At 38.7% G+C, this 12,359-nt stretch overlaps 1 protein-coding gene across 1 annotated transcript in view; it reads left to right on the forward strand.

The window, feature by feature from the left end:
- Positions 1-10,954, forward strand: part of stk39 (serine threonine kinase 39) — a 34,884-nt gene extending 23,930 nt beyond the window's left edge. Inside the window, exons 15-18 of the mRNA XM_006788515.3 lie at positions 3,700-3,752; positions 3,950-4,018; positions 4,293-4,357; positions 9,511-10,954. Of these exons, the coding sequence (XP_006788578.2) occupies positions 3,700-3,752; positions 3,950-4,018; positions 4,293-4,357; positions 9,511-9,585 (262 nt within the window). The 3' untranslated portion in view covers positions 9,586-10,954. The remainder of the gene's footprint in view (positions 1-3,699; positions 3,753-3,949; positions 4,019-4,292; positions 4,358-9,510) is intronic.
- The last annotated feature ends 1,405 nt before the right edge of the window (positions 10,955-12,359 follow it).

Genomic DNA, 12,359 nt, shown 5'->3' on the forward strand with positions numbered 1-12,359 from the left:
GAGTCAGTAGACAGAACATTTTCTAAACACTCTCCACGGGCTTTCTACAGAGGAAGCAGATTTAAGTCCGATTTTTTGGGCATGTTTATAATCATCTGAAATACACATTCCCTCATCAGCCTTGGCAATGTACACTCTCAGCTTCCACCCTGGGAAAAGAGATGCTTACATCCATCTGCTCCACCAGAAGTTTTTCAACGGCAAAATGTTTTTAAAAAAGTTAATCTGACTCACAGTTAAGTGCTAGTAAATCCTGACTTAGTCATTTCTTATGCTCTTACCACAAACAAACTCATTATGGATATGTCTTGACCTGTTTGTGTGTGTGTGTTGACTTATGGCTCTGATCTAATCTAAAATCGGGGTTGTGGACTAGCTGTCTGAGTTATTAAACCAGACTACACACCATATTAATCTTCCCAAACATGCAGTTGTTTTGGGAGGTAGTGCTGTCAGGCCGTGCCTTTATCAGAAGAGAGCCACTCCCATGTCACAAATGCATTTTAAAGACAGATTTCTAATGCATGGGATGCAAATGAATGCAAGCTGATGCTGCAAGAGGCTGAAAGGCACATTTTATCAATGCAGTCAAACTAGCTGGATGTTTGTTTCCATTTTACTACAGTCTACAGTTGAGGCTATACTTCCTCAAAATTATAGTTGTATTTTAGAACTGTATTCTCTAATATAATATATTTAGTTACATTTACAATAATCACAGACATGTTAAACTGTGATCATGCATAAATTAGGAAATACAAAGGTTTTCTGCAAATTTCAAAGTTTCAAAGTTCTAAGGTTTTACATATCAGGATATGATAGTCATTAAATAAATAGTCTTAAAATTGAGTAAATACAACCTCAGATGAACAACAACACATGACAGATTACACTAAGACAAACTACAGAAGCAGTTTGCAAAAAACTAAATGCATCCTATGATTCAGTTGCTTTAGCAGCAACAACTTCAGTTTCTCATACTGTTGATGAGGAATTTTATCCCACTACCCTTTACAAACATCGAGGTTTGCTGGCATTTGTTTACGTACAGCTCTCTCAACAGTCAACTACAGCAGCGGTCCCCAACCCCCGGGCCCGGACCGTGAGAGTTGAGACTCGGGTGTGAAATGTATGGTTTTCAAGGTTTTTAGCGGTTTTTAGCGTTATTTTGTTATCGTTTTTTTCGTTAACTTGGTTTTCCTGGGTCTTTTCACATGTGTTATGAATAAATCTTCTTTTTTTCGGTACCGGTACTAGTTTTATTTTGTTGTATTTTTCCGCGACACCTTAAAGGTCGGTCCGTGAAAATATTGTCGGACACAAACCGGTCCGTGGCGCAAAAAAGGTTGGGGACCGATGAACTACAGTATTTCAGTTGAGCAGAGGTCTGGGCTTTGACTGGATCATGGAAACACCTTCGTCCTGTTCTTTTTAAGCTGCTCTGTTGTAGATTTTCTGCTGTGCTTAGAATCTGTTGACTTTCTAGTTTCAGCCAAGCTTTAACTCAGTGACTGCAAAGTCCCCAGATCCCTCATCTGCAAAACGAACCCAAATCAACACTCCCCTGCCACTGTGCTGGTATGAGGGTTTTTTGCTGATATTCTGTGTTTGGTTTTGTCCGTATGGCGCTGTGCATTATGGCTAAACATCTTCACTTTGGTTTGATCAGTTCAAAAGACATTTTTTCCAGAACTCTTGTGCTTTGCTCAGATGCAGCTTTTCAAACCTAAGCTGTCCTGGCATGCTATTTTTAGAGACAAGTTCAGTCTTTTTTCTAATTTTACTGTCATGAGCATTAACTTTTAACAAGTTACATGAGGCCTGTAGAAACTGAGATGTAGCTCTTGGGATTTTTGCATATTCTGTGAGCATTGCACGATCCACTGGGGGGAGATTCCTGGGACACCTGAATGCTCCACATCAATGAAGAGGCAAAACGTCTGCTTGTATAGGGGTGTTCATATTTGCTGATGATCAATTAATTAAGTGCATTTGTTTATCCCGACATGGCTGTTAGTCTCCCTCTTAGTTTTTCACAAACTGCTCCTAAATCTTGGGTTAATTTGTGTTAGATAAATAAGGCCACAGTGAAAAATGTTGTGTCCTGTAATTCATCTGAGGTTGTATTTACAGAATTTTAAAACCTGATAAGGAAGAGATGATTCGTATTATGCGACTGTCCTACTTTCACCAAATTATGCTTCTAAGGAAGATTTTGGTAATTTAGCTTCTAACAAAGAAACACATTAATAAATTAATAATTTTATGTAATAGCTGCTGCTTTTCCTAGGCTGTTCATTCGCTGTTATTATGCAAACTGCCTCAGTGTGATTAGCAATAATTTATTGACACCTTTAATTGTGTAGGCTGCTAAAGTGGGGGGTTTTGCTATGACTGTGATTATGAGAAAGAAGTTTTCCCTGCTTGCAGTGTTTTAACATCACGTCATTGTTTTGATTCTGCAGCCCACAAGTTCACTTTTTTGATTTGACTCTTACCACTCTCGTTAGGTTTTTTAAATGAGAAAAAAAATCATAGTATGTACTGCACAAAGGTAGAGACAAACAGACATCATTCGTGACCAGCAAGCGCAACACTTAGCACTTGATTGTATATAGGACACTGTTAGGACACAGCTTATCCACCTTAGTAGAAATTACTGAAAAAAAATGCATTACTTGAAAGAAGAATTATGAATATTTATAGAATATAACAGTAAACAATTGTGAAATTGTTCATTATCAATCTAATAATGAGGAGTTACCATTGTGAATGACGTATTACAGAAGAGGAAAATATAGTGAAACATGATATGCAGAGAAACTGGTGGAGTGGATGAAACAGAGTGTTGCAGAGCAGCAGTGACACTGACATCACACAGGGAGAGAGAGACAATTTTCGGCTTAAAAAGCTGAAAAAATTGGGAGGGTGTGTTTGGTTTTTGACATGCAGAGAGCGAGGCTTGTTAAATATGCATAAAACGGTGCAGTTGCGTCTGTGTGAAGTGCCTTGCAGGCTTTGGGTTATTAGTTTGCAGCTCTCCTTAGTAAACTAAATATTGTTTGATGGGGGGGCAAATATGGTTTTAACACCATCGCTGCAGTCGTTACAAATGACGACACAAATGGGGAGGGTGAAATACAGATCTGCACGGCCACTGCATGAAGAGCACATTTATTTATTTATTTTGCACATGGTATGAAAAGCCTGACAGACAGATGAAATGACTGTTACCCAAGAAGCAGTGAATGAGAATAACAGAACAGTGGTATATCTGTGACCCCGGTAGGTCATTGTTTTGTATTTCGGAGATGGGTTCATATAAGGAGGTGTCCTGATGAGGTTATGTTCTCCTAATGGACTGCTTGTAACTAGAGGGTGAAGAAACGATGACTGCGTTTGCTGCAGTTTCACCGCAGCTCATAGCAGGACGGTCATTCTAGAAGATGAGATGCGCTCTAACTTTCTGCTTGCTGTTTCTACTTCTGAACTGTCTGCTCTTGAAACCTGGGGGGAGTTATCTCTTCACTGTTTGAACACTTCTCTTAGATCACTGGAGGCATTTTCATTTCTGCTTTCATCCTGCTTGTTTCTAACATTGTGCTGCTCAGGTCATGTCTTCGCTCTGCTCTGCAACAAATTTAAATCTACCATTTCAGGTACTGCTCTGTAATCACATCCCCTTGTCTCTTTTTCCAGGAACTCCAAAAAGGAGCTGAATGACATCCGGTTTGAATTTACTCCTGGGCGAGGTAAGAGCTCAGCCTCAATTAATTTGGAATATGCTGTTCCTTATGTGATAATATCACCACATTAGATGACTGAATTGTTTTCTGTATAATGGGTAATGGCACTGTTCTCTGCACAGCATCCGATTCAGTCTCTAACACAATCACTTGCTAAGTGGCATGTATGAGGTCCAATATTTGTCATGCTATTCTCTCACAAGACACTGCTGATGGGGTTTCCCAGGAACTGTTCTCAGCTGGACTGGTCAATGGGCACGACGTTGTTATTGGTAATGCTGTGCCTCTTTATTCTCATAAATTGTGTTGTTTGAATACATAGCCTGCTTACTGGAAAACATCATCTTGAAATAATTTGTTAATAGAAAACCTATTACCAGGATGAATTACATTTAAATTGGATCTTGGAATAACTAAAACTGGTTTTCTAGTCTTCATATTTGCACTAGACTGCTCTTTCATTGTGGTAGCAGGAGCTCGTCCTAAAATTTCCTCAGTATAAAACGTGTTTCTTATTACTGAACACAATTATTTCCTCTATTACAGTTGCTGCTAACCTTCAAAAGATTGTAGATGACCCAATTACCTACAAAGTACTGACCTTTAAGCTGGTGAGTTTCCACATGATTGATGGTTCATGACAGCTGCCCTGGCTTTGTCTTGGCTTGTGATGTCCAGCCATAAAGAGCTTGCTGGGGAAAGCTTTAGCGAGAACTGGAGTTATTAGACAGAAACTCTGCATAAAACTAAAAGTTGTTCAGTTGATGATGTTAAGAAATTATTTTAGAAGAAGTGAAGGAGAAGGTTAGAGGATTGATGTTACAGAAGACATTAAAATTATTTACCTTTTTTCTCTAAATCTGGACTTGAAATGTTTGGATATTTTGTTATAGGGATAAAGTTCATTCAGGCTAAATATAACATACATTTTCACATTTATTTTACACTCTGCACACTTTGTTAGCTACACCATGCTAGCTCTGTGCTGGCTCCAGTTTCTTTTCTTCCATATTGACAGGATGGCATCACACAGTTGATTCATTTTTTCTGCTGCAAATCCACGATAGGACTCTCCCGTTCCACCACATCCCAACGGTGCTGTAGTGGATTCAAATATGGTGACTATTTGAGGCCATTTGAGTACAGTGAGCTCATTGTCATGTCAAGAAACCAATTTGAAATCGTTTGAACTTTGTGGCATGGTGTATGATCCTGCTGGAAGCTGTGGTCATAAAGACGTGGTCAGAAACAATAGTAAGGCTGTGGTGTTTTAAACGACACTCAGTCGGTACTAACGGGCTCATGAAAATATCCCCCACACCATTATATCACCACCAACCTGAACTCTTGATAGAATGATTAGTCCAAATTCTCACCCTACCATCTGAAAGTTGCAACAGAAATTGAGACAGTTCTTTAGTCTTCTTTTCCAGTCTTCTATTATGCAATTTTAACTAACATGAGTGACACCAAGGCGTGTTCTCTTGCTACTATAGCGCCTCTACTTTGAGGTCAGAGGTGCTCTTTTACATACCTTGGTTGTAACAAGTGGTTATTTGAGTTACTGTTGCCTTCCTATCAGCTTGAAGCAGTCTGGCCATTCTTCTCTGAACCATCAACAAGACAGAGAATTGCCGCTCACTGGATATTTTCTCTCTTCTTTTTGGCTCATTCTCTGTAAATCCTGGAAATAGTTGTGCAGGGAAATCTGAGTTTCTGAAATACCGATAAGCATACCATCTGCAAAGTCACTTACATTGCCTTTCTCTTCTGATTCTGATGCTCAGATTGAATATCAGCAGGTCATCTTGACCATTTAGGCTTGCACGCATCAGTCTAAGTAGATTTAATTGCTGCCAAGTGATTGACTGATTAACTGTTTGAATTACTGAGCAGCACTGAGCATGTATATGTACTGTAAAGTACTGGATTGTGCAATGGGCAATATATAGCATTATAGCAACATCATTGTAAAACAAAATATAGGATGAACTAAAAACAAACATTCAAATGCAAATAAAAACAGCCTTAACAGATCAATATTCAATGTTTATCAGTTCAACTTTAATAATATAACTACATTAGGTTTTGTTTTATTATCTCAATTGTGATGAAAAACCAATACAGCATTGATTTTATTTGTGATGTATTGTTAGCATTGTGTAACGAATCCACATTAATGAGTTCTTAATGAGGAAAATACGACCTCCACATCTTCCCTTTTGTGGTTACTATAAAATTTTGTATCAAGTCTGTATTGTCTGTGGAAAGGAGTGTCATGATTTGAGTAGTCAAACACAATTTTTTTTTTTACCAACACCATCAGTGTTTCCTTTGTCCTGGCTCTGTTAAATCAGAATTATTTTTTATTTGTGCTCTTCACATTGTGGATTATTGTGAGTCTTTAGATGATTTATTTTTCTTTGATGACGGTGCATCTTTGTTGCACCATCTGAACTTTTAAGAAGTCCCTTTGTGCAGTATGACCTATTAGATTGTGATGTTAAGAAAGGAAATAATGCCAGTTCCTTTGTATTTGACCAAAAAAAATATGTAAATTATGTTTTATTGACCTTTGTGTAGTTGTGGGTAAACAACATCTCTGCTTTGGGTTGCAGTATTTTACAGTGTGACCTTTCTGCCATTTGCTTTATCAGCAGGTGGACAAATCTCTGGAGAGCCAGAGTGAGCGCTGTACTGGGCATGCCATGTAGATATATGGGCATGCTTTCATTTCCACGTGTTAACTCTGCACCTCTGCAAGCAGTGCTAAATTCTCACTGCAGCTCAACTCCGCCTTTCTGAACGAATTACGAGTTACGAGGGTGGTGTCACAAAACCCAGAGAGTGAGAATAATTACCCCTGCAAGGGGAACAATTCATAACACTTTATGCAGACAATTTATGGTGTGGGTGGCACTATAGCTGCTTTATGACCGAACTGAACAAGAGATCAGAATAGACTCATGAGCTCACAAAAACGGACTGTTTTAATAACAGTGCCTCCATGGTGATTACACAACTGCAGAGCCCGAGAGTGTATGGGTGGTTTTCTCAGATAAGGTGCAAATTGGTGAAGGACATTGGATGTTGGGTCACGAGTTTAAGCTTTTCACGAGGATGGCTGGTTCAAAAAAAGGAAAATGTATTTTCTCTGAGCAGTGACACAAATTAACATGCAGAATATATTCAAATATTGCTTCAGTCAAGGGGATCTGTGCAGCCTAAAACGGAGGTGAGACGAGCTGCTGCAAGTTAAAGAAATATGGTGAATTATTGGAGGATGGTGTTTTATGAGTAATCATTGTTTTTCAGAAATGTACAATGGGTTGCCAGGGGTTTGATCCCATTTTCCCACCTCAGCTTTAATGAGGTCGGCCTCTGATGACGGTTGTCTCGCTTCCAATCAAGCTCACAAATTATCTCAGAAGTTGTGCATGACCAGTGGAGGTCAGTCAGGGTTTTTTTATGCTAGATTCTAGAATTATATATATGTTTACTGGCCTCAGGAGCACTGTTGTGTAGCAGCACGAAAGAGCCTTCCACAGACTAACACATAATTTTATTCTCTGCAGCTTTGAGACTTACCTTAATTGGAACAAACAAAACCATGAAACACACGACGCACCAGATGATATGTAAATAACAGAGTCCACATCACTGATATAGTTTACTCTAGCTACACAAACTGCTTAGCAGTACTGCTTTAATCTGATATCATGCAGCAGCCACAGCAATGATAATAACTGATAGACTATTGTTTTTACAGCAGCTATTTTTGCACAAAATAGTGGGTAAACACATGTTATTAAAGAGAGCAATACTTGTGTGCCATTAGGTAGAAAACTTTAATTAGTGGGATTAACAACATCTTTGTTAACCTAACATTTCATATCGTAATGTTCCTGTAAAAAAACAAGGACTATTAGGCATTGGTCAGATGTGACTAGCTTATATTTCTTGTTCACTCTTATAATTATAACCAACCATTTCCACAAGCCAGTAATTCTAATAAGAAGTTTTTATGACTGCTGATACAAGTACAAGCAGTGAGAAAATTCTGCTGTAGTAGGTGTTTTCTGTAAGTTCGTGAAACTTTAAAATTTCTGTGTTATGGAAGAAAACTTTATATTTCATGCTAAGAATTGTCAGGTGTTAGTTTTTATATATAGTTGGTAGGAATTTTAATAGAGTAGCTCAGGAGTCCACTCTACTCTACTATTCTGCCTGCTGAGTAGAAAATGTCAATGTTGGTGACTTAGCTGCTTAGAACTTGAATTATTAGAGAAAAGCCCACACCAATGAATGACTAATGGTAACTTTGCTAACCTACAATGTTAGCAACCATCTCTTCTCAGTCATTTGCAGTCACTTCTGTTTTAGGCTGCACAGATGCCCTTGACTGAAGCATTACTTTAATATATTTTGCATAGTAATTTGTATCACTGCTCAGAGAAAATGAATCAGCCATCCTCATGGAGAGCTTAAACTGGTGACCCAACACCCAATGGGCTCCACCAATTTGCACCTTATCTGGCAAAGCCACCCATACACTCTCTGAGGGCTCTGCAGTTGTGTAATCACCATGGAGGCACTGTTATTAATACAGTCAGTCGTTGTGAGTTCATGAGTCTATTCTTATCTCTTGTTCAGTTCAGTCATAAAGTTGCTTTAATGCCACCCACACCATAAATTATCTGCATAAATTTTGACTCTTTGGTACAGAGGTCGAATCAATGATTGGCTGCAAAATGAACCCAAATTATCACCCCTCCTCCGCGGTGCTTGACCAGTTTAAACTCGTTTTAAACTCTACCAGTTTAAAACGTAGCTTGTATCCGGTGAGGAAAATTATGTCATTTTTTTTCTCATTTTGAAAATGAGTCTCAGATTTGGTTCCATATTAAACTCAGTATGAGGTGTTTGTGCTGATGTAGTCGCCAAACGTGGGGTCGTCCATTATGGCCAATCTTCTCTCTCTGGTCTCATCTGTCCAAACAACATTGTTCCAAAGTCTAGCAGTTTGTTCAGATGTGCAAACCTAAACTGTGCTGCCATGTTCTTTTTAGAGAGAAGGGGCTTTTTCCTTACAACCCTTCCAAAGAGGCCATACTTGTTCAGTCTTTTTCTAATTTTGCTATCATTAACATTTAACATGCTCACTGAAGTCTGTTGAGGTGAGATGTAGTTCATGGGGTTTTTGCAGTTTCTCTGAGCATTGCTGACCTTGGGGTGAGTTTTCTGGGACATAAAAATCTTTCTCACTGTAGAATGATGGGCTTCAAATTGCTTTGAAATGGCCTCATGATCACTCCTAGATTAATGGGTAGGCACACTTGCTTCCCTAAGATCATTGCTGATATCTTTCCTCCTTGGCATTGTGTTAATGCACACCTGAACGTTTCAGACCTGCAAACTGAAGCTCTATTTATCAAGTAAATTTGATTAACAGCCCCTGGCTTCTACTTACCCTCTTAATTCCTATGGAAGCAGTGTGGGTGTCCTTAGTTTTTGCATAGCACTCTATGAAATGACATGACTGCATGCTATGTGGACAAAAAATAATTAAGAAGCTGACGAGTTCTCAATAATAACCATTACTACCAGTTTAAAACGTAGCTTGTATCCGGTGAGGAAAATTATGTCATTTTTTTTCTCATTTTGAAAATGAGTCTCAGATTTGGTTCCATATTAAACTCAGTTTCAGTAGTTTCAGCTCCCTGCTTCTGTTGATGATCCTCTGACTGTCTTCTTTCCCGTGCAGGCTTCCAGCTGTGATGACACGGAGATCCCTGATGAAGTGAAGTTGATCGGCTTTGCGCAGCTCAGTGTTAGTTGATGCTCTCTTCGTGACTGCAGCAGGTGAGACAGGGAAGACAGTTCAGGGCAGACAGACTGAGGAACACTCCACCACTTCCTGCAATATCTTCCCTTCCTCACTTCCTGACTCCGCCTCACCTTCCCCGATGCCCATCTCTGCCACCACCCTCGTTAGCGCCGGCTTCCCTGCTTACTGTCCTATCTTTAAACTTAACGACATTCCACTGCCCAGCACACAGCCGAGGAACCTAAAGGTGTACTCAGGTGGCAAAAGAAGGTGATTAAGATGTAGCTTTGAATGTTCTATTTATTTATTTCTTGAACTTGTTTTTGTTTTACATCACATTACCTCTGTGTTCAGCAAAGCTCTCATTATTTATTGAAATGAGAAGGGTTTTTTCTTCCCATGCTGATTTGTTGCCACAGTGAAAACAAATTTGCTTTGACTCACATCTCACAAACGCACTCATTCGAGAAGTTTCCCTGAGGTCTGTGTCAGAATGTACGATTACGTTAATTTATGGGAAAAAGCACATTTTCATAAGAACATAATGAATGTCAAAAGAGAATGAATTGTATTTCCATATTAAGACCTGTTTCACATTAACAACCATTTGCTTGAGTGTGCAGGAAAAAAAAGGAGACCTGGATGCTACTGTGTATAATTTGCTGCTCTCAACAGTGTTAATGCTTCAAAATGCTAGAGGTGCCTTGTTCATTTTTCTGTGCCTAAGAAAGTAGTCGATAAATGAGACCGCACAAAGAGGGGGAACCTGCTGATGGCCATTTCACCAGTGTATTATTCCAGCAATGACACAATTCAAGTGAAGTATCTTAACTTAATGAGGCAAGCTAAAATGCACTTTTGGGCTGAATGCGTGGACCTGACAAACAGATGCTTAGCCCCAGGAGACAAGTTAATTTATGTGCTTCTGTCGTCAGACGAACACATCGTAACAGGACCTGCAGTCATATAATCTGTTCTTGTTGCTGGGTTTTCAGATGCTAATCAGCAAAACACAATGGTTGAATTTCCTTGCTCTGTCCTGCTGCACTACAAAACTTTTTCGTTCCCCGAAACATCATAGTTACTAAAATGTACTGGATGGCGATGCTTCTGAAGATGAAACCAAACGGCAACTGCCGAAAAGGTGACGAGCCATTTGTTTGTCCAAACAAGTCCAGTAGCTCTAAATTATTTTTTAGGTATTGAGGTGGTAAATATTAACTTCTACTAAATTCTTTATTTTATGAAGTAATTTATTGTGTTTTCTATGTACAGTTCTGTGTACCATTTCAACATATTACCCCTGTTCCTTCTGTAATCAGCTGATGTCAAGTTTCGGATTAAGAGCAACCAATAAAGAATTGCTATGATTTAAAAACAAGTGTGTGAAGTATTTTATTAAAAAAAAAAAATCTGTCAAATCTGTCAGCTGCTATTAGAATGAACCTCCTACACTTCAATCGATGTTTGTTTGTGATTGCAAAGGAGTTGAATAATTTACCATATTTCTGCAAATATGCTTTTTAAACTACTTTAATACACAAAAAGTATAAGTTACTGTGGCATAATGTGGTATGGCATGACCAGTTGTTTATTTCTGTTAATGTTACAAACCTATACTACAAAATATCTGACATCATATAGTGATCTGTCTGGTTTTCTAGCTAAATAATTAAAAAAACCCTTAATATAGACATGTTAAAAACAGTTCTTGCATACACATAAATTATACACTTTGTTAGGTAGACCTATTCAACTTCTCACTCAAACATCTAATCAGTCAGTTGCATGTCAGCAGCAGTTATGAGCATCAGAATGTGAATTTATAAGTGACTTTGAACATGGCATGGTTGTTAGTACCAGATGAGATGGCCCGAGTATTTCAGAAACTGCTGATCTACTGGGATTGTTCTTGCGCAACCATCGCTAGGGCTTAGAGAGTACAGTCTCAAAAAGAGAAAATATCAAGTGAGCGGCAGTTTTCTGGATAAAAATGCCTTAATAACCAGAAGAGAGTGGCAAAACTGCTTTAAGCTAAAAGAACGGCAACAGTAAGTCAAATAACCGCTGGTTAAAACCAAGGTATGGAGAGGAGCGTCTCTTAATGTTGGACTTTGAATCAGATGGACTAAATCAGCAGAAGACTATATTGTGTGACGTTAATGGATCCAATAAGTCTCAATTTCTGCTACAACATTTGCCGGCCCTTTAGTACCAGCTATGCTGTTTCCTGACCATGTTCATCTCTTTATGACCACAATGCACAAAGCTTGGATCATATCAAACTGATTTGTTGAACATGACAATGAGTTCACTTTACTGAAATGGCCTCCAAAGTCACCAGATCTCAGTCAAATAGAGCACCTGAGATGTGGTGAAATGGGAGATTCACATCATGGATGTGCCACTGAATATTCTGCATCAACTGTGTGACGCTATGATGTTATTATGGACCAAAATCTCTGAGGAATGTTTTCAGCATCTTGTTGAATCTGAGCCACAAAAAATTTAAAGCAGTTCTGAAGACAAAAGGCGGTACTAGCAAGGTGTGCCTAAATGCTGTGGGTGTATGGATTCTAGGCTTGTTCTTTAGATATTAGCTTTGGTGAGAGCTTTGGTATAGACTAGGCCTGTAACTGGTTAGAACAAGGAAGTTTTTTTTCTGCTATTTTAAAATTTATTTATTTATTTTCAATCCCAACTTTGCTTACATTGAGAGAAGGTTGGGCTGAAGATTGAAAGAGGAAGGGGTATAGACTATGATGTAACCTTTAATATGCCTATGA

Source organism: Neolamprologus brichardi, chromosome 16 (assembly GCF_056152115.1).
Source record: "Neolamprologus brichardi isolate AB-2024 chromosome 16, ASM5615211v1, whole genome shotgun sequence".
NCBI classification, from domain to species: domain Eukaryota; kingdom Metazoa; phylum Chordata; class Actinopteri; order Cichliformes; family Cichlidae; genus Neolamprologus; species Neolamprologus brichardi.